Raw genomic sequence first — 25519 nt, forward strand, 5'->3', positions numbered from 1 at the left:
GTGCTGTAGAGGCAGGTAGAGGTCAGAGAGGGCAGGGAGTCCGGGTCTCGTCGTGCTGGTCGGTCTGGTTCCGGAGGAAGGACTGGCAGCAAACCGCAAGATACTTAGTTGGTGCCTGCTGCTGCAGGGTGACTACTCCTTAGTCACAAGGGAGAAATCTTGAGAAGAAGTCTTGAGTTCCTTTCGTAGAAAGAAGTTTCAGGATTCAAAGATGATCTAATTTGGGAAGGGTGCCTGCTCCAACCTTTATCCTGCAAAAGGGGGCAGGCACGCGACTAGGTCCAGCCCATGGGTGGGACCAGGAGGGGGGTGGTTACACCCCTCTCCTTTGTCCAGTCTTCCCCAGCTCAGGGGCTGGTGTGCCCCTGGAACTGGTTCAAACCGGCAGATGCATAGTGAGCACCGGGGTGCCACTTGCAGTCACCTTCCTATTCAGCCCTGCCTACCTAGGATACACAAAACCCTGTCTGGGATGGTGCTAGCACCGCCCCTGACAGGAAACCCTTTGTCCAAGCTCTCCTCGCTGGAAGGACTCCCAGCAGCAGGAGGTCAGACTTGTGTCTGTGGTGGCAGCATCCATTTTGTGATGCTGAGGCTTGAGTTAACTTTAACCGGGGTTCACAGTTACATACATGTCGTGTCCCTCTAGAAGGGTGGAATGCTAACCCCGTCGCCAGAATTGGCGAGGGGTTAGTATTCCAATTCGTATGACACCTTACTCGACATGTTTTGATAAAGCGATACCAAAGATAGCAAATAACCGCGAGGATTATAATGCACTTAAGAGTATATGGTACGCGTTATCATAGAACAGCTATTAGGACTTGGTTCCGCAAGCTGCAGACGGGCTCAGCTCATGCCAGAGCACCATCTCACATAATTCCAAGCACTCTGCCTTCAGGATTGTTAAGGCCTGCCATAGGAGTGACTGATAGGAATACATGTGCCCATTTTAGGGTTAGATATAGTTATGCTATATCTAAAGCAAAGGGTGATTACACCACCTTGCCCCAGCTGTCGTGCAGCCAGTTGTGTCAGATTCAGATGGCCAGCCAGGGGTGGCATAATACATGCTGCAGCCCCTGGTAGGCCCTGGGTACACCTATGCCTTGAGTTACAGGGTCTGATAAGGTGGCCCAGTACCAATTGGTAAATGCACCTAAGGTACACATGTCAATTTAGAGAGAACAGCTAGGCTGTGGGTCTGATAAGCAGGCCCACAGCCGGGGAAGTCGTAAACCAGTGAAGCAAAAAGCAAAAATCTGGGGTGATCATAGGATTGCAGACCCTACTCTCCTACACCCTTAGGCAAGAAGGATGGATGTGCCCTCAGGACCACCCTACTGTGATGGAAAACAGTATATGGTTCCTTCGCACAGAGCGCTTGTATCTTGCTTACACTGCGCGCTGACGTGATTGCCACTAAAAAGGCTGCTTTCCAAGATAGATGTTGCAAAGAGGCCTTGTGGATAGGCTCAAAAGGAGGTGACATTAACCTGGATAGAACCAGGTTCAATTCCCAAGGAGGAGAAGGATTTCGCACAGGGGGATAGACTTTTCACCCCCTGGAGGAAGTCCTTTACCACCGGAACCTGAAAGAAAGAAATCTGATTAGGCAATTTCCTGTACGCTACTATAGCTGACAGATGCACTCTAATGGAAGCATATTTCAATCCAGAAGTTGCCAAGGAAAGGAGGTATGGCAGACTTACCTCCTCCTGCCCTTTAGTAGGATCCAGGTGATGATCCCTACACCATATGTAAAATCATTTCCACTTGAACGCATAGGATGCTCTCGTGGAAGGCCTCTTACCATACCTGGGACCCTGTATGAGGAGACTTTTACTGCTGGAGCACGCCTTGAATTTTCCGCAGGGAAAGAACCCTTGAAGGTTCGTGGATAGCTGACAGAGGGCTTTTTGCCCTGATAGCTGCTCGTAAGTGTGTCCCTCAGTGAACTTGCCTTCCTGAAAGTCAGTAATGGCTGTGAGGGAATATGGATTAGTTACTTACCTCTAATCCTAGTTCTCATCCAGGGGTATACTCATCAAAGTCATAAGCTATGAATAATCCCCGCCCATGTGCGGGATCCCGGAGCATATAGAAAATACATATAAATATATATGTATATATATGTGAAACATATTTGCAGCCTAAAAAAACATTTTCTAACTGGCAAAAGTGCCGCAAAATTACATAAATTAGCATACATACAGTAGTACTCTTCCAAACCCTAAGGAAGAAAGAGCAGAAAACATTTGTATACAACAATGCTTTATTGCCATAGGAAAACCTGAAATTGCAGGCATTTGCCAGTAGGCTGCAGTAGAGTATAAAGCAAACAGAGAAAACTGACACCTTGCCTTTAAAGGCATTAGAGTAGGGGTACCGTGCCTTTAAGACCTGAAGGCAACCCCCTGCTCCCATGGTGCACCACAGGTGACAGTTGGGTCAGTTCTTTTTGGAGGTGCATAACACCCGAGGAGATCCACAATAAAACATCTCATAACTGTGTAACTCTGCTCGTCCGGGGAGGTGGGCGGGAGCTTATGACTTTGATGAGTATACCCCTGGATGAGAACTAGTATTACAGGTAAGTAACTAATCCTTCTCATCCAGGGGATACTCATCAATAGTCATAATCTATGAATAGATTAGCAAGCTCATACCCAAAGTCTCGCGGACGAGCAAGAAGTATTTAAAAAACTTCACAGAAAGACTAAGACATATATTACAAATACATCTTATGCAAATAAGTTCCTTAAAGAGGCCTGCCCTACTCTGGCATCGGCCTGAGTATCTCAGTCCAGGCAATAATGGCGGGTAAAGGTATGGACAGACCGCCAAGTTGCCGCTTTACAAATTTCAGAAATAGGAACATTACGAAGGAGAGCTGTAGTGGAAGCTTTCCCTCTAGTAGAATGTGCATGTGGTTTACCCTGCAAGGTCTTGTCAGCTAGTTGATAAGCAAAAGCTATACAGGAGACAATCCAGCGAGAAATTGACCTTTTGGAAGATGACAGACCAGTTAACGTAGTTAACAAAAAGCTGCCATAGTTAACAAAAAGCCGGTCAGACTTTCTAAGAGGCAGGGTTTTAGACAAGTAAAACTTCAGGACCCTCCGGAGATCAAGGGAGTGTAATGACCTCTCCGGGGGAGTGAAAGGATTAGGAAAAAAGGTAGGTAAGGTAATAGACTGGTTGATATGAAAGTCTGAAACCACCTTAGGCAGGAAACTTGGGTGCGTTCTTAAAACCACCCTATTGGCATGAAAAACTGTGTAAGGTTCCTTGCAACACAAGGCCTGGATTATACTGACCCTACTGGCAGAGGTAATCGCCATTAAAAAGGCAGCTTTCCAGGTCAAGTGCTGCAAAGAGGCCTTATGGATAGGCTCGAAAGGAGCACTCCTCAGCTTAGTCAGTACAACATTAAGCTCCCAGGGAGGGGGACCTCACCGGCGGGAAGACTTTTTTCAGACCTTCTAGGAAATCTTTAACTACAGGCATAAGGAAGAAAGATGTCTGATTAGGAGACTTCCTATATGCCGTGATGGCAGCTAAATGAACCCTGATGGAGGGGTATTTCAAGCCTGATCTCGCTAAATGCAATAGATATGGAAGAATCACCTTGCTCTTGGCCATGTACCGGGTCAAGAGAATGCTCACACCATAAGAAGAACCTCTTCCACTTGAAAGTGTAGGACTTCCTAGTGGAGGGTCGCTTTGATTCTTTAAGAATAGTCATGCAGTCTGCTGGGAGGTCTAAATGTCCATACTGGATGACCTCAGGAGCCATGCCGTCAAGCGAAGGGAAGGAAGGTTGGGGTGCAACACCTTCCCCTGGTCTTTGGTCAGCAAGTCTGGACGGCATGGTAGGCGCCGGTGAGGAACCTCCGACATCTGAAGAAGATCGGGGTACCACCACTGGCGTGGCCACTCTGGTGGTATCAGGATCATTCTGGTCTTGGTCCTGTAGAACTTCTGGATCACCGCCGGGATCAGAGGCAGGGGAGGAAAGGCGTAGAGTAACGTCTGAGACCAGCTGATCAAAAGGCCATTTCCCAGTGATCCCTGTTGGGGGAACCTGGATGCGAAGACGGGGCATTTTGTATTGGCCGCGTCTGCGAACAGGTCTACGTCCGGTACGCCCCAACACCGAAAAACCTCTTGAGCAACTTCCTCGTTGAGCACCCAATCGTGCGCTTCTACAAAGATTCTGCTGAGGCAGTCTGCTTGGACGTTTTGAATTCCTGGTAGATGAACTGCTACGATGGATAGGCCTCTTGTTAGGAGCCAGTGCCAGATGGCTTGTGCTTCCAGAGACAAGACTCTTGACCTCGTGCCTCCCTGCTTGTTCAGATAGAACATAGCTGTGTTGTCCGTCTGAACCTGGAGGTGGTTGGTGCGCAGAGCAGGATAAAGAGACTTGAGAGCAAGATGAACTGCTCGAAGCTCCAGGAAGTTGATATGTTAGCCTTGCTCTACCTCGGACCAAAGGCCTTGAACTTGGAGTTGGTCCATGTGAGCACTCCAGCCTTGAAGGGAGGCATCGGTGACAATTGACTGAGATGGAGGAGGACGATGGAATGGCTCTCCGCGGAGAAGATTGGATCGTTTCAACCACCATCTGATTGAGTCCCTGGCTCCCTGAGGAAGCAAGACTCGGTCTTCCCACTGATCCGATCTCTGAGACCACTGGTCTTCGAGGGCTTGTTGTAGAGGTCTCATGTGAAGGCGAGCATTGGGCACAATGTAAATGCATGATGCCATCGATCCCAGCAGAGAGGACACTTGTCTGGCTGTGGGGGCCTGATTGTCCAGAAGAAGGCGACCCTTAAGGAGCATAGATGACAACCTCTCTTCCGAAGGACACACGCTTGCCTGAAGTGAGTCCAGAGAAGCCCCCAGGTACTGGATCCGCTGGGAAGGGTTGAGAACTGATTTCTTCAGATTGACGTGAAGACCCAACGACTCCATCAGTTTGAGGCAGAACGACAGATTGTTCTGAAGCAGCGACGGGGTGGAGCTCTTCAACAACCAATCGTCCAGATATGGATAGACTAAGATCTTTCTTTTGGGGAGAAAAGCAGCCACCACCGCCATGCATTTTGAGAAAGTCCGAGGTGCAGATTTCAGGCCAAATGGCAGAACTCTATATTGGTAGTGACGACGTCCGATCTGAAATCTTAGAAACTTCTGATGCCTGATTGACACTGGTATGTGGAAGTAGGCGTCCTGCAAGTCGATAGCACACATCCAGTCCCCCTGATGAAGATGTGGGAAGATCTGGTGCAGGGCAAGCATACAGAACTTTTCTTTTCGTATGAACTTGTTTAGCCTTCGAAGGTCTAGAATGGGCCTGTATTCTTTGACAGTTCCTCGTTTTTGAACCAGGAAATATCGGGAGTACACTCCTTGATTTTTGTGAGTTGAGGGAACCTCCTCTATGGCCGTTTTTGTAGGAGAGTAGGGTCTGCATAGGGTCTGCAATCCTATGATCACCCCGATTTTTTGCTTTTGTTTCACTGGTTTACGACTTTCTCTGGCTGTGGGCCTGCTAATCAGACCCACAGCCTTGCTGTTCTCTCACTAAATTAACACGTGTACCTTAGGTGCATTTACCAATTGGTACTGGGCCACCTTATCAGACCCTGTAACTAAGGGCATAGGTGTACCCAGGACCTACCAGGGGCTGCAGCATGTATTATGCCACCCCTGGCTGGCCATCTAAATCTGACACAACTGGCTGCACGACAGCTGGGGCAAGGTGGTGTAATCACCCTTTGCTGTAGATATAGTATACCTAAATCTAACCCTAAAATGGACACCCAGATTCCTATCAGTCACTCCTATGGCAGGCCTTGACGATCCTGAAGGCAGAGTGCTTGGAATCGTGTGAGATGGTGCTCTGGCATGAGCTGAGCCCGTTTGCAGCTTGCGGAACCAAGTCCTAATAGCTGTTCCATGATAACGCATACCATATACTCTTAAGTGCATTATAATCCTCGCGGTTATATGCTATCTTTGGTATCGCTTTATCAAAACATGTCGTGTAAGGTGTCATACGAATTGGAATACTAACCCCTCGCCATTTCTGGCGACGGGGTTAGCATTCCACCCTTCTAGAGGGACACGACATGTATGTAACTGTGAACCCCGGTTAAAGTTAACTCAAGCCTCAGCATCACAAAATGGATGCTGCCACCACAGACACAAGTCTGACCCCCTGCAGCTGGGAGTCCTTCCAGCGAGGGGAGCTTGGACAAAGGGTTTCCTGTCAGGGGCGGTGCTAGCACCATCCCAGACAGGGTTTTGTGTATCCTGGGTAGGCAGGGCTCTACAGGAAGGTGACTGCAAGTGGCACCCCGGTGCTCACTACGCATCTGCCGGCTAGAACCAGTTCCAGGGGCACACCAGCCCCTGAGCTGGGGAAAGTCCGGCATGGGAGAGGGGTGTAACCACCCCCCTTCCTGGTCCCACCCCTAGGGCAGGACCTTGTCGCGTACCCACCCCTTTCTTTAGAATAAAGGCAGGAGCCAGGACCCTTCCAAATTAGATCATCTTTGAATCAATACACTACTTTCTACGAAAGGAATTCTCGACTTCTTCTCAAGATTTCTCCCTTGTGACTAATGAGTAGTCACCCTGCACCCGCAGGCACCATCTAAGAACACTGCGGTTTGCTGCACGTCCTTCCTCTGGAATCCGACTGACCAGCTCGACGAGACCCGGCTTCACTGGCACCTTTGACCTCTACCTACCTCTACAGCTAAGCTGAGAACCGTAGGTGCGACGAGACCTCGAGGGACCGGCCATCATCAGAACTGCACGACTTCTATCCAGCACGACCGCCGAGGGATCCTCGTGTGAGTGCTTTGGGGTCCGAGAAGCCCCAGCCCTGAGCAGCTCCAGCACCGAAGTTCAGCCCTCCAGCATCCACCAGATCTGCGTGGGGCCCTTCTGCTTTTTGCTGCTCACCGCGTTGTCTGGCTACTAGCCCGCTGGCTTGTGGCCTTCCCGACGACGACCGACTACTTCAACACTGCTGGTCTGGTTGCTCCAGATTGGCCCTTGCTCCCTTCCAAAAGAGGAGCACCCCGAAACCTCCTGGTCCACTCCAGACGCCATTTCAGGTCCACCGCGTGGGCTTGAATTTGCCAAGACTTGTTGCCCCAATCCAGGGTCCAGCGACGTCGACAGCAGCAACCATCGTGGGACAGCTCGCACCTCCATCCTGGTCGCCGACAACGCCTCCTGGTCCGTGAGACTGCAGAGCCCAGCGTCGACCACTCACCTGGTCGAGGTGACTCCATCCGGTGCCATCCTGGTGCCCCTCTAATCACTGGCTAGTGATTCAGAACTTGGTCCCCTCTGCTTACAAGTGTCTTCCATCTTTGATCCAGGCTTGGATCCACCGAACAATCTTCACTGGTCGCCTGCCAGCAACTTCTTCTTTCAGGCTCCATAGACTGCAACGAGGATTCCCGACGTCTTTCCAGACCTATGCAGCCGCAGCCCCTGGGCTAGGTAACTTCGGCATTTCGGTGCCCCAGCATAGCCTCACTATACAAGGGTCCAGATCCTTTTTCGTTTTCAGCCTAACTAGTCGGGTTCGCCCGAGAACACTAACTTTGTAAATTCTAGCCTCCATAGACTTTGTCCCGCATCCCGCATGAGAGTGCACACTCTGCACCCGAGTCCCCTAGGCCTCCTACTAGTAATCTGAAGGTTCAGTAACGTAGTCCTAGCGATTCCAAAGCCTATCAGTCCAGTACTTACCTGCTAGTAATTTCGCATTCCTCTTTTGTAGTATATGGTTTTTCATGCCCCTCTGGCATTTGTGTAAATTGTGCAACTTAAAGTATTTTCGTAAGAGTTTTGTTGTGTGCTTAGTACCCTGTCCTCATAAAGAGTACAGGGCTGTTGTGATCGTAATAAATACACTGTTTATTTTCATAACACTTGTGTGGTGTCCTTTCACTTGGTGTTCAAGGGGTATATGTGATGGTATAACAGCTGGCTTAACACGCCCTCTAGAGTTTAGCCCGAAGACTGCTCGTATCCATGCTACTAGGATAGCTGGTCTATAAGGTTGACTTACATCCAATCAATAAGGGTTGTTTGGACTGATACATAGTGATCACTAGAATAGTGAGCACTACACATTAGGCCAACTTCTCACATTGGTGAGCAGCGGTTGGGATTTGAGCTTGCTGTTTTACCACACGTATCCTAAGAATATCTTTGTGAAAGATCACATAAGTTTAAGGTACATATAACTTAGCTTAGAATACTCTGAGTTCTACTGAACCAGCTATTGTAGTTCAACAAGGCTTAGCACACCTTGACTACAACTCTTAGCAAGGGATCAGTAGGCAAACAAATAGTGTAGGTAGGTGCATCACTTACACCACACTAGAAGCATGTCTAACCACTGAGAGTCTTCAGAGACCCCTCTTGTGGTTGTGGACCCTCCACAGGTCCCTTTCAGATATGCTGCTCTTAGCTTCCAGGAGATGAGACAAATTTGTACATCCAGGAAGCTAAAACAGGGTTCTAACCCTACCATTCCTTTTCTGATTGGTCTCTTAGAGACTTATGATGCTAGGAGGGCTGCTAACACAGATCCTTCTCATCCAGATGGGAATATGCCCCCCCCTCCCCCCCGAGAGGGAACCCTTGGTGACCCTGACCGCCACCTCCAGGCAGCAGATGATGCTGAGGAGGAGGAGGAAGATGAGTTATCAGGGGATGAGGCAGACAAAGGTCAGGTAGAAGTCAGTAGACTCACTAGGACCAACTTAAGTAGGCATGAGAATGGATTTGGGGGACCCCCAGGGCCACTCTCAGGCAGACTTAACATTGGGAATTGACTAGTTAGGTCTCTATCCAGAGGCTCTAATAGATCCATTCAAACCAATGGCTCTCAGACCTCTTCTCATAGAGGGATGTCATCCCCTAAGAGAAGGGAGCATGAAGCTAAGATGAGGGAAGCCACTCTGAGGATTGAAAGGGAAGAACTTGCCCTGGCCAAAGAGGCTTGCCTTTGCTAGAGAGCAAAAGTTAAGTGGGTTAGATCTCACTGGTAGCAGCATTCTCCCAAGAGAAAAAGACAGGAGTTTAGACACTAGACACCTGAGTAAGATAGTGCCCCCCTTTAAACAAGGGGATGATATCCACAAATGGATAACTGCTTTGGAGAGGGCCTGCACTGTCCAGTGCGTCCCCCAGAGTCAGTGGGCAGCTGTCTTGTGGCTCTCCTTTGAAGGTAAAGGTAGAGATAAGCTCCTCACTACTAGAGCTGAGTATGCTAACAATTACCAAGTCCTGAAGAGTACACTGATAGATGGGTTTGGCCTAACCACTGAGCAGTACAGGTTGCTGTTCAGGGATACCCAGAAAACTCAGTCTCAGGATTGGTCTGACTTTGTGGATTGTGCCACTAAGGCTTTGGAGGGCTGGTTGCTGGGCAGTAAGGTTACTGATTATACAGGATTGTACAATCTGATCATGAGGGAACAGATTTTAAACAATTGTCAGAACCAGTTGTTGCATCAGCACCTTGTTGACTCAGACCTGACCTCTCCCCAAGAATTGGGAAAGAAGGCAGACAGATGGGTTAGAACAAGGGTTAAGCAGAACCAGGGTGGTCAGAAGAAAGCAGACCAGAAGGGTAAAGATACCAAAGGTGAACAAAATGACCAGAAGTCTTCGACAGGTCCCCAACAATCCAAAGAGGGGGGGGGGGGGGGGGTCAGGCTTCCCAGAAGAAGAAGACTCAAGAAGGCCAGTCAAAAAGGTGGTGCCAATACTGTAAAAGTAACACTCACTGGTTTAGTGAGTGCACCAAGAAAGGAGGGCAAACTCCTGCCACTGCAGCCCCTAAGGCAACTGCATCCCCTAGTACAGCCAGCAGTGGTAGTGCACCTCCCAAGGGATTAGTTGGGTTAACCTTGGGTTCTGAGGGGTATGACAACTTAGTTGGCACACTCACTCAGGCTGTCCTTGTCTGTACAGGGGATGTGGATATATCCCCTGATGTCAGTCCCAATACTTTGGGAAAATACAGGCAGACACCTTTGATAAATGGCAAAAAGGCTCAGGCCTATAGGGACACTTGTGCCAGTGTCACCATGGTGACACCTAACTTTGGGGACCCTGGACAGATCATGCCAGGTACAGATTTCCTGGTGACCAATGCCAGCAACGTCACTACCAGTCATTGTATGGCGATTGTTGCTTTCTCCTGGGGAGGGGTAAATGGCCAAAAGAAGGTTGTAGTTAGTTCAGACCTCCCAGTGGATTGTTTGTTGGGCAATGATTTGGAGTCATCACAATGGTCAGAAGTGGAGCAGAGGACTCGCATGGAGATGTTAGGCTTGCCAGCACATGTGCTTGCTGTGACTAGGTCACAGGCCAGAAGATGCCCCACTGAACAGGTGCTGGATCCTGGAACAATGGACCAGACACCTTCCAAGAAGAAGAGCAGGAGGGTTAAGGCATTGCATTCCCCCTTGCCCCAGGTTGAGGATCAAGTCTCAGAGGAGGTAGACCTCAAAGAGCTGAGGGAAACGGAGCCTAAAGAACTTGAACCTGATCAGGTTGAGTTTCTGGGTTCAGGGGGCCCCTCCAGAGAAGACCTGGGGAAGGAACAGTTAGCCTGCCCTTCTCTTAAACCCCTCAGACAGCAGGCTGCTGCTGAGGCTGCAGGGAACGCCACAGGTGCCCACAAGGTATACTGGGAAGATGGACTCCTATACTCTGAGGCAAAGGACCCCAAGCCTGGTGCAACCAGGAGGCTGGTCATCCCCTTATCTCTGAGAGGTTTCCTTCTCACCTTGGCCCATGAGATTCCCCTTGCAGGTCACTTAGGCCAGAACAAGACTTGGGACAGAATTGTGTCTCACTTTCACTGGCCTCACATGAATGAAGATACCAAGGAGTTTTGTCGCTCCTGTGTCACTTGCCAAGACAGTGGTAAGTCAGGTGGCACAACAAAGGCCCCCCTTATACCAATGCCTGTGGTGGGGGTGCCCTTTGAAAGAGTGGGGATTGACATTGTTGGTCCAATGGAACCCCAGACAGCATCAGGGCACAAGTTTATACTGGTGGTGGTGGACCATGCCACCAGGTATCCTGAAGCTATTCCCCTTGGGACCACTACAGCACCTGTTGTGGCAAGAGCCCTAGTTGGAGTGTTCTCCAGAGTGGGCTTCCCTAAGGAGGTTGTCTCTGACAGAGGGGCAAACTTCATGTCAAGCTACTTAACTGCTATGTGGAAGGAATGTGGTGTCAACTACAAGTTCACTACACCCTATCATCCACAACGCAATGGGCTTGTTGAAAGGGTCAACAGGACCCTAAAAGGGATGATTCATGGACTACCTGAAAAGCTTAGGCGTATATGGGATGTCCTGATACCCTGCCTTTTATTTGCTTATAGAGAAGTCCCACAGAAGGGGGTTGGCTACAGCCCTTTTGAACTTTTGTATGGACATCCTGTAAGAGGACCCCTGTGTTTGGTGAAGGAAGGATGGGAGAGACCTCTCAAAAAGCCTGCAACCAACATAGTGGACTATGTACTTGGTCTCCGCTCGAGGATGGCTGAGTACATGGAAAAGGCTTCCAAAAACCTTTAGGCTAGCCAAGAACTCCAAAAAGCTTGGCATGACCAAAAGGCTGTCCTGACTGTACAAGCCTGGACAGAAGGTGTGGGTGTTGGAGCCAGTGGCCCCAGCAGCACTCAAAGACAAATGGTCTGGGCCCCACACAATCCTTGAGCAAAAGGGAGAGGTCACCTACCTGGTGGACCTTGGAACTCCCAGAAGCCCCCACAGGGTGATTCATGTGAACAGGCTCAAAGCATATGTTGACAGGAAGGACATGAGTTTGCTCATGTCCACAGATGAGGGACAGGAGGAAGAGAGTGACCCTCTCCCAGACCTGCTCACTCAGAATTTTGATGATGGATCAGTAGATGTGTTGTCTTTTGTGGCAGCCTCTCTGACCATCAACAGAAGGATTGTAAACAGGTTCTTCAATCCTTCAGACATATGTTCTCTCTGACACCCAGTCAAACCAATTGGTGTACCCATGAGGTTGACACTGGTGACAGCCTGCCAGTCAAGAGTAAAATCTACAGGCAGCCTGATCATGTTAGAGACTGCATCAAGACAGAGGTGCAGAAAATGTTGGAGCTGGGAGTCATTGAGCCCTCAGATAGCCCTTGGGCTAGTCCAGTAGTTCTAGTGCCAAAGCCTCACACCCAGGGTGGTAAGAAAGAGATGAGGTTTTGCGTAGACTACAGAGGTCTCAATGCAGTCACTAAGACTGATGCCCACCCAATACCAAGGGCAGATGAGCTTATAGATAGATTGGCTTCGGCCAACTACTTAAGTACATTTGACCTGACAGCTGGGTATTGGCAAATCAGGTTAGCTGAGGATGCCAAGCCCAAGACAGCATTTTCTACCCCTGGTGGGCATTATCAATTTGTGGTAATGCCCTTCGGTCTGAAAAATGCACATGCCACCTTCCAAAGGCTGGTGAATCAAGTTCTCACTGGGCTGGATGACTTCTGTGCAGCATATCTTGATGATATAGCTGTCTTTAGTTCCACCTGGGAGGATCACCTGGTCCACCTGAGGAAAGTGTTAGAGGCACTGCAAGCAGCAGGTCTCACTATCAAGGCCACAAAGTGCCAGATAGGGCAGACACAGGTTGTATACCTGGCCCACCTTGTAGGTGGAGGCCAGGTTCAGCCACTGGAGAGCAAGATACAATCCATCAGGGATTGGGCTCCTCCAACCACCCAGACTCAGGTTCGAGCTTTCTTGGGCCTGACTGGTTACTATAGAAAGTTTGTCAGAAATTATGGATCAATTGTGACTCCACTTAATGAACTGACAAGTAAAACGATGCCCAAGAAAGTTCAGTGGACAGCAAGCTGTCAAAAAGCATTCGATGGCCTAAAGCAGGCCATGTGCACAGCACCTATCCTAAAGAGTCCAGACTACTCCAAACCATTCATTGTCCAAACAGATGAATTGGGTGTGGGAGCTATTCTATCTCAACTGAATTTTGATGGTAATGACCAGCCCATTGCTTTTATAAGCAGAAGGCTGACCCACAGAGAAAAATTGGTCAGCTATTGAGAGGGAGGCCTTTGCTGTGGTTTGGGCCCTGAAGAAACTGAGGCCATACTTGTTTGGCACTCATTTCAAGATTCATACCAACCATAAGCCCCTCTTGTGGCTAAATCAGATGAAGGGTGAAAACCCCAAACTGCTTAGGTGGTCCATTTCCCTACAGGGGATGGATTTTACAGTGGAGCATAGACCTGGCACTGATCATGGCAATGCAGATGGGCTCTCCAGGTATTTCCACTTAGAGCAAGAAGACTCACCTGGTCAAGGTTAGTTTATTGTCCCAAAGTTTGGGGGGGGGGGGGGGGGGGGGGGGGGTCATGTAGGAGAATAGGGTCTGCAATCCTATGATCACCCAGATTTTTTGCTTTTGTTTCACTGGTTTACGACTTTCTCTGGCTGTGGGCCTGCTAATCAGACCCACAGCCTTGCTGTTCTCTCACTAAATTAACACGTGTACCTTAGGTGCATTTACCAATTGGTACTGGGCCACCTTATTAGACGCTGTAACTCAGGGCATAGGTGTACCCAGGGCATACCAGGGGCTGCAGCATGTATTATGCCACCCCTGGCTGGCCATCTAAATCTCACACAACTGGCTGCACGACAGCTGGGGCAAGGTGGTGTAATCACCCTTTGCTGTAGATATAGTATACCTATATCTAACCCTAAAATGGACACACAGATTCCTATCAGTCACTCCTATGGCAGGCCTTGACAATCCTGAAGGCAGAGTGCTTGGAATCGTGTGAAATGGTGCTCTGGCATGAGCTGAGCCCGTTTGCAGCTTGCGGAACCAAGTCCTAATAGCTGTTCCATGATGACGCATACCATATACTCTTAAGTGCATTATAATCCTCGCGGTTATATGCTATCTTTGGTATCGCTTTATCAAAACAGGTCGAGTAAGGTGTCATACGAATTGGAATACTAACCCCTCGCCAATTCTGACGACGGGGTTAGCATTCCACCCTTCTAGAGGGACACGACATGTATGTAACTGTGAACCCCGGTTAAAGTTAACTCAAGCCTCAGCATCACTAAATGGATGCTGCCACCACAGACACAAGTCTGACTCCCTGCAGCTGGGAGTCCTTCCAGCGAGGGGAGCTTGGACAAAGGGTTTCCTGTCAGGGGCGGTGCTAGCACCATCCCAGACAGGGTTTTGTGTATCCTGGGTAGGCAGCGCTTTACAGGAAGGTGACTGCAAGTGGCACCCCGGTGCTCACTACTCATCTGCCGGCTAGAACCAGTTCCAGGGGCACACCAGCCCCTGAGCTGGGGAAAGTCCGACATGGGAGAGGTGTGTAACCACCCCCCTTCCTGGTCCCACCCCTAGGGCAGGACCTAGTCGCGTACCCACCCCTTTCTTTAGGATAAAGGTAGGAGCGGGGACCCTTCTAAACTAGATCATCTTTGAATCCTGAAACTACTTTCTACGAAAGGAAATCAAGGCTTCTTCTCAAGATTTCTCCCTTGTGACTAAGGAGTAGTCACCCTGCACCCGCAGGCACCATCTAAGAACACTGCGGTTTGCTGCACGTCCTTCCTCTGGAATCCGACTGACCAGCTCGACGAGACCCGGCTTCCCTGGCACCTCTGACCTCTACCTACCTCTACAGCTAAGCTGAGAACCGTAGGTGCGACGAGACCTCGAGGGACCGGCCATCATCAGAACTGCACTACTTCTATCCAGCACGACCGCCGAGGGATCCTCTTGTGAGTGCTTTGGGGTCCGAGAAGCCCCGACCCTGAGCAGCTCCAGCACCGAAGTTCAGCCCTCCAGCATCCACCAGATCTGCGTGGGGCCCTTCTGCTTTTTGCTGCTCACCGCGTTGTCTGGCTACTAGCCCGCTGGCTTGTGGCCTTCCCGACGACGACCGACGACTTCAACACTGCTGGTCTGGTTGCTCCAGACTGGCCCTTGCTCCCTTCCAAAAGAGGAGCACCCCGGACCCTCCTGGTCCACTCCAGACGCCATTTTAGGTCCACCGCGTGGGCTTGAATTTGCCAAGGCTTGTTGCCCCAATCCTGGGTCCAGCGACGTCGACAGCAGCAACCATCGTGGGACAGCTTGCACCTCCATCCTGGTCGCCGACAACGCCTCCTGGTCCGTGAGACTGCAGAGCCCAGCGTCGCCCACTCACCTGGTCGAGGTGACTCCATCCGGTGCCATCCTGGTGCCCCTCTAATCACTGGCTAGTGATTCAGAACTTGGTCCCTCTGCTTACAGGTGTCTTCCATCTTCGATCCAGGCTTGGATCCACCGAACAATCTTCACTGGTCGCTCCATAGACTGCAACGAGGATTCCCGACGTCTTTCCAGACCTATGCAGCCGCAGCCCCTGGGCTAGGTAACTTCGGCATTTCGGTGGCCCAGCATAGCCTCACAATCCAAGGGTCCAGATCCTTTTTTGTTTCAGCCTAACTAGTCGGGTTCGCCCGAGAACACTAACTTTGTAAATTCTAGCCTCCATAGACTTTGTCCCGCATCCCGCGTGAGAGTGCACACTCTGCACCAGAGTCCCCTAGGCCTCCTACTAGTAATCTGAAGGTTCAGTAACGTAGTCCTAGCGATTCCAAAGCCTATCAGTCCAGTACTTACCGGCTAGTAATTTCGCATTCCACTTTTGTAGTATATGGTTTTTCGTGCCCCTCGGGCATTTGTGTAAATTGTGCAATTCAAAGTATTTTCGTAAGAGTTTTGTTGTGTGCTTAGTACCCTGTCCTCATAAAGAGTACAGGGCTGTTGTGATCTAAATAAATACACTGTTTATTTTCATAACACTTGTGTGGTGTCCTTTCACTTGGTGTTCAAGGGGTATATGTGATGGTATAACAGCTGGCTTAACACACCCTCTAGAGTTTAGCCCAAAGACTGCTCGTATCCATGCTACTAGGATAGCTGGTCTATAAGGTTGACGTACAACCAATCATCAATAAGGGTTGTTTGGACTGATACATAGTGATCACTAGAATAGTGAGCACTACACATCAGGCCAACTTCTCACAATTTTCTCTAGAAGGACGGAGACTTCGTCTCTTAGCAATTGAGTCTTGTAACGTGGAAGATGTTGCAATTGGGGGAACACCTGCGGAGGAGGAGATTTGAACCTCAGCAAGTAGCCATGCTGCACAATACTCAGCACCCATCTGTCTTTTGTAATGGATTCCCACTCTGTCAGATGATGAGAAACACTCCCTCCCACCGGAGTGGTGAACAGACGTGGAGGAAGCAATGGCTCAGGGCTTAGGAGGTTGCTTTGAGGTGGGCTGCTGTCTGTTATTGCCACCTCTTCCTCTGCCAGGACGACGCTGCTGGAACTGCGTCTTCTGCTGAGACTGGGATTGCTACTGAGGGGTTTGAACCCTCTGTTGGAAGGACTTCCTGTCTCCTTGACGAAAGCGTTTTTTGAACTCCTTGCGATTTTCTAATCCCACAGCTTTGACGGTGTCCATTTCAGCTTTCATTTTGGACATTTCGTCGTCCGTGTGTGGACCAAACAGAGATTTTCCATTGAAGGGCAAATTCAAAATCTTCTTCTGGGCGTCTGGTTTGAGCCCCGTCAGGCGGAGCCAGGCCGAACGACGGGAACAAATACCACTTGAGTAGCCATGAGCTGCAAGGTCAGAGGCATCCACTGCGGCGCTAATAACTTGATTGGCTACCAGGCCTCCCTCCTGTAAAGTCTCCAGAAAATCTTGGCGATCTTCCTTGGGGAGCTTGTCTGTAAAGCGAGTCAGGGAGTCCCAAAGGGACCTGTCGTACCTTCCAAGCAAGGCAGAGGCACTAGCCACCTTCATAAAGGAAGAAGAGGTGTTGCATACCTTCCTACCAAAAGAGTCCATAAGCTTGCTATCTTTTTCAGGTGGTACTGAGGAAGAAGTAGAGCCTGCATGGGACTTCATGGCAGCCGCCACAATGATGGAATCCACAGGAGGATCCGATCTGAGGAACAAGGGATCCTCTGCAGGGGCCTTGTACTTTTTGGCTATCCGAGATGGAACAGATCCCACCACTGCTGGTGTGAGGAAACTAGCCATAGCTGGTTCTAGGAGACCGGGAACCAGAGGCAGTAGAGGCCTGGGCGCTGTACGATGACGGAGGGTATCAAAAATCACAGAAGTGGGAACCACTGGAGTGTTCAGCGTGATATTCAGCTTCTTTGATCCCCTGACCAGTACATCAGAGAAAGTCGCGAGGTCATCAATAGGAGAGACTCGGGAAGGGGGCGTAGAAGAATAGGTCGGAGAATAATCTCGGTAAGACGACCTAGTCGAGGACGACCTTGTGGAAGATCTTGTACGCCGCCTCTTATGGGACCTGTCACGATTCCTGCTGTGACTGTCCCTGGACCTAGAACTATGTCTTGACCTTGTTCTTGGCCGGATTGGAGATTTTGGTCTGACAGGTGTCTTTGACCGCACTGGAGAACGTGATCTGACTCGAGATCTCGGCCTGGGTGACATCCTGGGACTCCGAGGAGATCTAGCTGGTCTGGCTGCAGTCCTTGCCTTAGAAGGGGAATATGTACGGGAGTAATCCGAGCCCAGACTACTCTGTCCAGATATTGCCCCCTGAGGATGTTGAGAAATCAAGCTGCCCGCTGATCTGGGCGTAGATTCTGGGGAAACCTGCACAATGTTCAAGTCAGGAGATGATTTTCCTCCTGAAGTCTTAGAACCAGGTGACTCCACCTCTGCCGTCACTTTATCCCTAGACGGCGAAATCCTCGACGTCGAAGAAGTCTGGGTGACTAGCGGCGTCAAGGGGTGTCTTGATGCTCTTGACGGGGATCGATAACGTCGTGAAAGGCTCGACTGAGAACCTCGACGTCGATCCGGAGACTTCGACGTCGATCTTCCTCAACGTCGATCAGGTGAAGGTACTTCATGACGTCGAGTCGACGACTATTCTCGACGTCGTCTCGACGATCTTCCTAGACGTCGCGTTGCCTCCGCGTCAACCTCCTTGACGTCGAAGGATGGGGACTGACAGTCCCTCTCGACGGCGGCCCGCTAGCCAGCGGCGACCTAGATGCCGTCCTAGCTCTTGACGCCGATCCCTTCCGGGGTGGCGGAGAGTGTCTCGACGTCGACGGAAGCCTAGACGTCGACGGAGACTTAGATGTAGGAGCAGCCATGGACTTCGAGCCCGAAGCATGGCGCCTCGACGCCGACTTACTTGACTGCGGCGGCGATCTTCGACGTCGTGAAGATGATCTGGGTCTTTTCGACGGAGTCCTCGACGTCGACGGAGATCTTCGACCTTCATTCCTCTTTTTGGAGACAGGAGAGGTGGAATGACGCCGTTTTTGGCCATGCTTGCTTGTAGGAGACGATCTAGGGGCTGTGGAAGCACCCACCTGGTGACTTTTGTCCATCTCGTGCATGGCATGAAGTCGAATCTTCTCCCTATTGCGAAGAGTCCGACTTTTAATTTTTTACAATGATGACACTGATCAGGAATGTGTGAAGATGGAAGGCACACAATACACACAAAATGTGGGTCATTCAGAGCCATCTTTTTGTCACAAGAAGGACATTTCCTAAAAAGAGCAGGCATTCTGACAGGAAATTATTGTGGGTTACCACAGAAAAATAAATCAGAAGCCTTATTTATTCAAAAAATGTCGAAATATTTGAGAAAACTCTCAAAAAACCAATTTCAGTTGAAAACTGAAGAGCTCAAGCTCCAGGATCCTCACAGAAGGAGCCGGAAAAAAGAACTGACCCAACTGTCACCTGTGGTGCACCATGGGAGCAGGGGGTTGCCTTCAGGTCTTAAAGGCACGGTACCCCTACTCTAATGCCTTAAAGGCAAGGTGTCAGTTTTCTCTGTTTGCTTTATACTCTACTGCAGCCTACTGGCAAATGCCTGCAATTACAGGTTTTCCTATGGCAATAAAGCATTGTTGTATACAAATGTTTTCTGCTCTCTTTCTTCCTCAGGGTTTGGAAGAGTACTACTGTATGTATGCTAATTTATGTAATTTTGCGGCACTTTTGCCAATTAGAAAATGTTTTTTTAGACTGTAAATATATGTTTCACATATATATACACATATATATTTATATGTATTTTCTATATGCTCCGGGATCCCGCACATGGGCGGGATTATTCATAGATTATGACTATTGATGAGTATCCCCTGGATGAGAACCAGACCTATCACTGGGTCCAGCTTCAGTAGGTTCCAATTCTTCTTAAAGATTTTCTTTAGATCGCCTGCATCTTCAGAAAAGATTGTGATCATTCTGAATTTCCCATTTTCAGATCTCATACCCTTCCCTTTAAACAGTTGCTCGCTAGGTGTTTTGTTGACCCGGTTAAAGGCTTCTTGCAAGGTGCGTTCTTCATAGCCTCGTGCTCTAAATCTATTCATGCATTCCTGTGCGTGTTTCTGGTAGTCTACCTCTCTTGTGTTCCTTTTATTCCGTAGGAGTTCTCCAAATGGAATACTCCTTATCAATTTTGGGGGGTGACTACTCTGCGCGTGCAATATAGAATTGCCCGCTGTGGGCTTGCGATACAGTTTAGTATGTATACCACCATCTGTTATGCATACCTCCAGATCTAAAAAATGTACTGCGGAGGTACTCATCTCAGCAGTGAAATGTAAATGTACCGTATTGTCATTTAGTCTGTCTACGTATTCCATGGCTGTTTCTGTAGATCCCCTCCAGATCACAAAGATAGTCTATATAACAATGCCAGGTAACAATATTTTTGGTCCAGTTGTGGTTGGTCTCCGCCCAGGCCACCTGCTCCTCCCACCAGCCAACGAATAAATTTGCATAGCTGGGGCGAAGCAGGTGCCCATCGCGGTTCCAGAGACCTGGCGATAGTATTGCCCTTGGTACAGAAAAATGTTATTGTTCAGACTAAATGCCAGAAATTGTAAGACCATTTCATTATGGGTTGTAAATTTGACCAGTCTATTTTTCAGGAAGTACTTCACTGCTTCAATTCCATCTACATGCGCAATGCATGTATATAGGCTGGTGATATCCATTAGAATCATTACATCGCCCTCCCGCCAGTGCATAGCATCAATAGTTTTGACAAAGTCTCTCGTGTCCTTCACATAAGACCTCAATGACATTACAAATTCGGAAAGAAAAAGATCAATGTAAATAGAAATGTGCTCTAAAAGACTCGACTGAGGAGACAATCGGTCTCCCTGGTGGTTCAGGTGCGTTTTTGTGCACCTTTGGTAGATGGTAAAAACATGGAACAATTGGGTTCAAAATCCTCAGAAACAAATATTCCTCTGTAACAATCATGCCTTTTTCATACCAATTTTTGAGTAACGCATGACAATTATTGATGCTGGTGAGATATACACTTTTATTTGTTTTCTCATAGGACTCCTCGTCTGATAACGGTCATAGGGCTTCCCTATTGTAAGCCTCGTAGGTTTGAATCACTACATTGCCGCCCTTATCTGAGGGCTTATATACAATCGTGTTATTGTTTTATAGCCCTTCCAAAGCCTGAGTCTGTTCATAAGTGATGTTACGTCTCTTTAGTCTCCCCCGTTTTTTAGGTCTCATCTGCATAAGTTCTTTCGTGACCACATCAGAAAAAGTGTCAATAATGTCAATTGGCACCTGTGGTTGGAACGTTGATACAGGTTTAAATGCAGTTAGGGCACTTTCTTGTTCTACCCCCACTATTCCTACATTCACCTGTTCAGTATCCAATTTGTTTTCATTTCTCAGATCTTCGAGTGTTTGCATACCCGCCAGGTCACGGCCCACCAATAGATCTGTTGCTAAGATGGATTTTTTATGGGTCTTGTCCCTTTTGGGCTTCATTTTAAAGAACTTATGAAGTTTGAGCTTCCTTATGAACTTGAATAAGTCAATACGAGTCTGTGTGTACTCTAAGTTCTTCTGAGGAAAAATGGAAAATCCCAGTTTTAGGACTTTCTCTTCAGCTGGGGATAATGATCGTGAGGTCAAGTTAATAATGGTTAGATTCTTACCTTCATTCGGTTCTTCACCATTCACCTGCGTTTGTAGAGCTTCTTCTTGCTCCTGGTTACTGGTGGAGATTGTCGACCTTTTTCGCCCCTCCTCGTTGGCCTGCGTTTCTTTGGTCTGGTGGTTTGCCCCTGGCTCTTTGGAATGACTGTCGCACCACACGGAACTCGTCTTTAAAAGGAAAGCTCTGTATTGTGCTCCCCTGGCCATCCGCATATTCCTCCTCCGATAATTCTGGGGTTGTTACCTCTGACTCAGATGTTTCTGATGTATGTTGTTTCGCCTTTTCCTGTAGCGCTTTCCGTGGGGCATCATACCTTTTTGCGAAGGTGATTATCCTTCCTTGCGCGTAGTCACGCTCGTCACGTTCGAATTATCTTGTTTCCTCACTCTGATTTTGCCTTCATAACTTTTCAGGCGTTTGATCATTTGTTCTCTTAATTCTTGTTGCTTTTTTTGTTTTCATCCTTAGCGATTTCCGTCTCCAAGTCGTCAATGTCTTTTTTTGTTTATTCATGATCGCTCCACGCGAATTTATCAGGATTAACAACATCTCTTTGCAGGAGTGCGCTGTGAATTCCGCCCATTCCTCAAGCAATTTGGGATCCGGGTTTTCATAGGCTGGAATGGTGTAAATGCGGAGGCCTCTCGGCACTCTGTTGATCTCCAATAATTTTGCAGGGAAGTGCCCTCCCACCACTTGCAAATTTTGGGTTCATTCAGCCTTTCCAGTGCCGTAAATTGGGTTGTCAGCGTGGTTACGATCCGATCATCTTTTTGTGCGCTGGGCACACTTGTGGTTTGGCTTTTTTTGAAAACTTCCAGGGCCGCCTCACAACGCTCCGAGTTACTGAACATCGTAACTCCGTAGTTCTCTTGATGAGTACGCTGGAAATCCAGATAGTCTCCGAATTTCGGCTCCTTTCTTCCAACCGTTCCGCTAGTTGTCTCTCACATCGTAGTATATATATATATGAGTATATATATGTGGGGCACATATAATATAGTGTTACCGGGGTCCCGCGCATGGGCGGGAATATTCTAATGCTTATGACTATTGATGAGGATCCCCTGGAAGAGAAGGAAAAGTAACTTACTTTTGGTATCGCTCCTTCTGGTGGACACCCTATCTGACCGCAAATTCCTCTCTGACCCTCCTACCTCCCCTCTCTGTGAACTGAATCTAAAAAATCCGAAATCTAGAAATCTGCATACTGTTCTTGCCAAATGGTTCTGCATCGGAGGACAAGCCCAAGAAAGCAACTGACAGGGTGCACGGGTGGCGCTTACATATGGCTCTGCTCATTAGTTCTGGAACGTCACATCTTCAACTATCTGCTTATAACTTCTGCCTGAGGAATATTCACAAAGTCCAGAATCTGTGGTTAGAATGCATCAAAAAGAGATTGTAATGTTGAAAGTCCTTAAAAGGACTCCATAACGACAGACTGCGGATTGTGGGGCTTTAACCTGCACATTAAGTTCGCTGCTCTCCTTAAAAGCACATCATGTGGCAATGTCTTCTGTAAGTGACGATCTTGTCGGTGAACAGGTCCTTGATGTGTGAGTCGAGGACGAGATGTGTAGTAAGTATAAATGGATGCAGATCTCCTCTTAAGCCTTCTAGGAGACAAGTGACAATTGGGTCTTCAGCCAGGATGATGGATGTGCTGGAACTAGAAGTTTTTTCCTCATGAGTGACAGACACGCCCCTAGAAATCATGGCATGGCCCAGTAGAGGTCCAAGGGTGCAAGCATTACCAGGAGAGACTCTTCTACAGCAATTGCCATCTTAGGTAGACGTGAGAGTAATGGTGATACTGAAAGGCATGCAGAAACATGTGGAAACCCAGACTCCACTGAGTGCTTCAACAGCAATCTTCCGAAGGGTCTTGAGAACTGCCTGGACATCAAACGCCTTAATGTCATGTGCCTTGGTGTAAAGTGGACAGATAGCATGTGTTTAAATGTTGGCTTTGGCGTTGGTTGATTTAGGAACTTTGTGGAGGACCTCTTCTGTGGATGGTGAAATCTTCGTCCTGATGCATAATAGTGATTGGACACAGACGTGTAATGTCCGTGAGAGGTGGAAATGTCCATACTGATGGTTGCTACGCCTGCTCTTATCTGTAGAACCCTTCAAGATTGTTTATCTGGAGAAAGCACAAACACGAAAGACTAGGTGCTTACTCTAGATATCTTGCAATGTTTTATACTCCCCACATCCACCCCAAGATCTTAAAGCTTACCCCTCCGGTAAATCCATTACCTGTCCTTCAGCTCTTTTGTCATTTTCTGCAGTCCTTGACCGAATGAGAGGATGGCAAGAGAGAAGGGCAAACAGACCCCACACTCAAAATGTGGGTTAAAGGCAGCCTTCTTTGCATACAAGGGACACTTTACAAAAAGTGAGGACGTTTTAGGAGAATATCCTTTGAAAGGTGATTACAAAATGAAGAAAGCTTCAAACTCATTTAACAGATTGAATAAAGTCTGTTCAAATTTAATCCGGAGGTATAAAAACCCTGATGTGTTCAGAAATCCATTGAGCACGAGCCAGAAAAAGGATCTGAGGCTGTGAGGCAAACCACCAGTACAATGTATGCTGGGTGATGAAAGCTGCTGCTCCATAAAACAGAAGTGCATGTTTTTCAACATTGTGCACTTTTAACCTCAAAGGTCCCTTTCAATTCACATTTCTTTCTGTCCAACAGAGGTTTCTAAGGTCAAATCTAATGATTTAGCATAGTGTGACAAATGTTGAAGTGTTGCCTTTTGCATTGTATATATGGGATAAGTACATCCTGCCATACATTATAATGACAACACAAGTCTCAGAGTTTTCATGACACACAGAGGAACAAGGCCGTAGGGAGACTTCCTTTATGAGGTTATGAAATTCCACAGTTGCACTATCCTTAGAATATTTATTCCTTATACTATACGGCCACTCCATCACTCTTCCCACAAACCATTTAAATCCTTGCTGTCTTGCTCTTTCATTCTCCTTGCAGACAAGAAGAATAAAACCAGAACCTGTACTTTTTAGAAAATTATCCGAAGGAAAATCTAATTCCAGTTTTGTTTAAACTAAAGCTGTAATTATGTTCTATGACCTGCGCTTCACCAAGGCTGCTGACTCTTGAAGCAAAAATTGTGACGTCAAAAGTCACTGTAATGAATTATAACAGTTGAGCAGCTAGGTCATTTATTTAATACAGGTGATCAGAAACATCACAAGTCACCTGTACTGAGGAAATTAAAAATACGCGTTTGATAAAGGGATTGCAAGCTCTCATGCATTGTAAAAATGTCTTTTTACCACAGAACAAAATCAGAAAAATCTGTCAAGTGATATGTGGGGTGGGACCTGCATTTTGGCAAATTGCAACTTTTTAACCCAAATGCAAGATATGAATGACGATTTTCATTTTATAAAGGTGAAAGTGAATAGTCCACATTCATGACTTTGTGAAGGTCCCACAATACAGAGAGAACCCAAATTTGGACAGGTCTACAATTATCCAGAATGCTTCAGGTACTACCTGGAAAGGATCTCTAATATTTGAGCAAACATAAAAAAAAATACAATAGTTACTAATTATGTACATGTATACTTAAAAGAGAAAACGTGGAGAAAAAAATCCAGATTTTCCTTTGGTGACCATGCAATTTTCCACATGAACGTGGTGCCTGACAGAAAGACACTGTAGGCTCTTCTACCCATGGAAAACGGCAAGGGGCCACAAGACAAGGCTATTACCACAGCCAGAGGTCGTCAAAATTGCATAATACACAAGCAGAAAAATAAACGAAGCCTTTGAGCAACACGTGAGCACTCACCTCGTTTCCTATGATTAATTCTTTAATGGCTGCAATGATTTTGGGGATCAGCGACTTCATCTGATTCTGAAATATAAAAGGTAATAAGGTTGTTTTCTTATCCAATGTAGGAATTTGGGTGAGAGGGCGGTTGATGTAGTGCAAGTAAAAGGAGGCAAGAATCTCAAGGGAAAAAAGTCACAGAAAGAATGAATAGTGAATGGAGTGAACTGTTTTGGGGGAAAGTGGAACAAACCATTTATGTGTTAAGAAACAGGAACACAACTAGATCATAGTAGCTGAAGAGAAATGATGAAAATGTTTCATGCTTGAAATCTCAGATCTCCATCGCGAATTACTCCTAACATAATAAATAAATCTCTGCCTCTGAGGAATCGCTAGACACTTCAAAAAGGAAATTGCCATCTTGTTTTCATATTTGTTTTCAGTGTTAATTAGTAGCCGTGCCGATGAGAGTTCGAAGCAGTGTTTTATTTATGCTTTGCCCCTTAAAGCACAAGATACTTACCTTCTGTAACAATATATCTGTAGGAAACATT

General features: G+C 47.8%; 1 protein-coding gene across 1 annotated transcript in view; it reads right to left on the reverse strand.

Moving 5' to 3' along the window:
- The window catches only part of IPO4 (importin 4), a 2281504-nt gene that overhangs the window by 1669232 nt on the left and 586753 nt on the right, over positions 1 to 25519 (reverse strand). The window contains exon 7 of the mRNA XM_086923725.1: positions 24981 to 25046. Coding sequence (XP_086779851.1) covers positions 24981 to 25046 — 66 coding nt within the window. The remainder of the gene's footprint in view (positions 1 to 24980; positions 25047 to 25519) is intronic.

This window comes from Lissotriton vulgaris, chromosome 5 (assembly GCF_964263255.1).
Source record: "Lissotriton vulgaris chromosome 5, aLisVul1.2, whole genome shotgun sequence".
Taxonomy (NCBI): Eukaryota; Metazoa; Chordata; class Amphibia; order Caudata; family Salamandridae; genus Lissotriton; species Lissotriton vulgaris.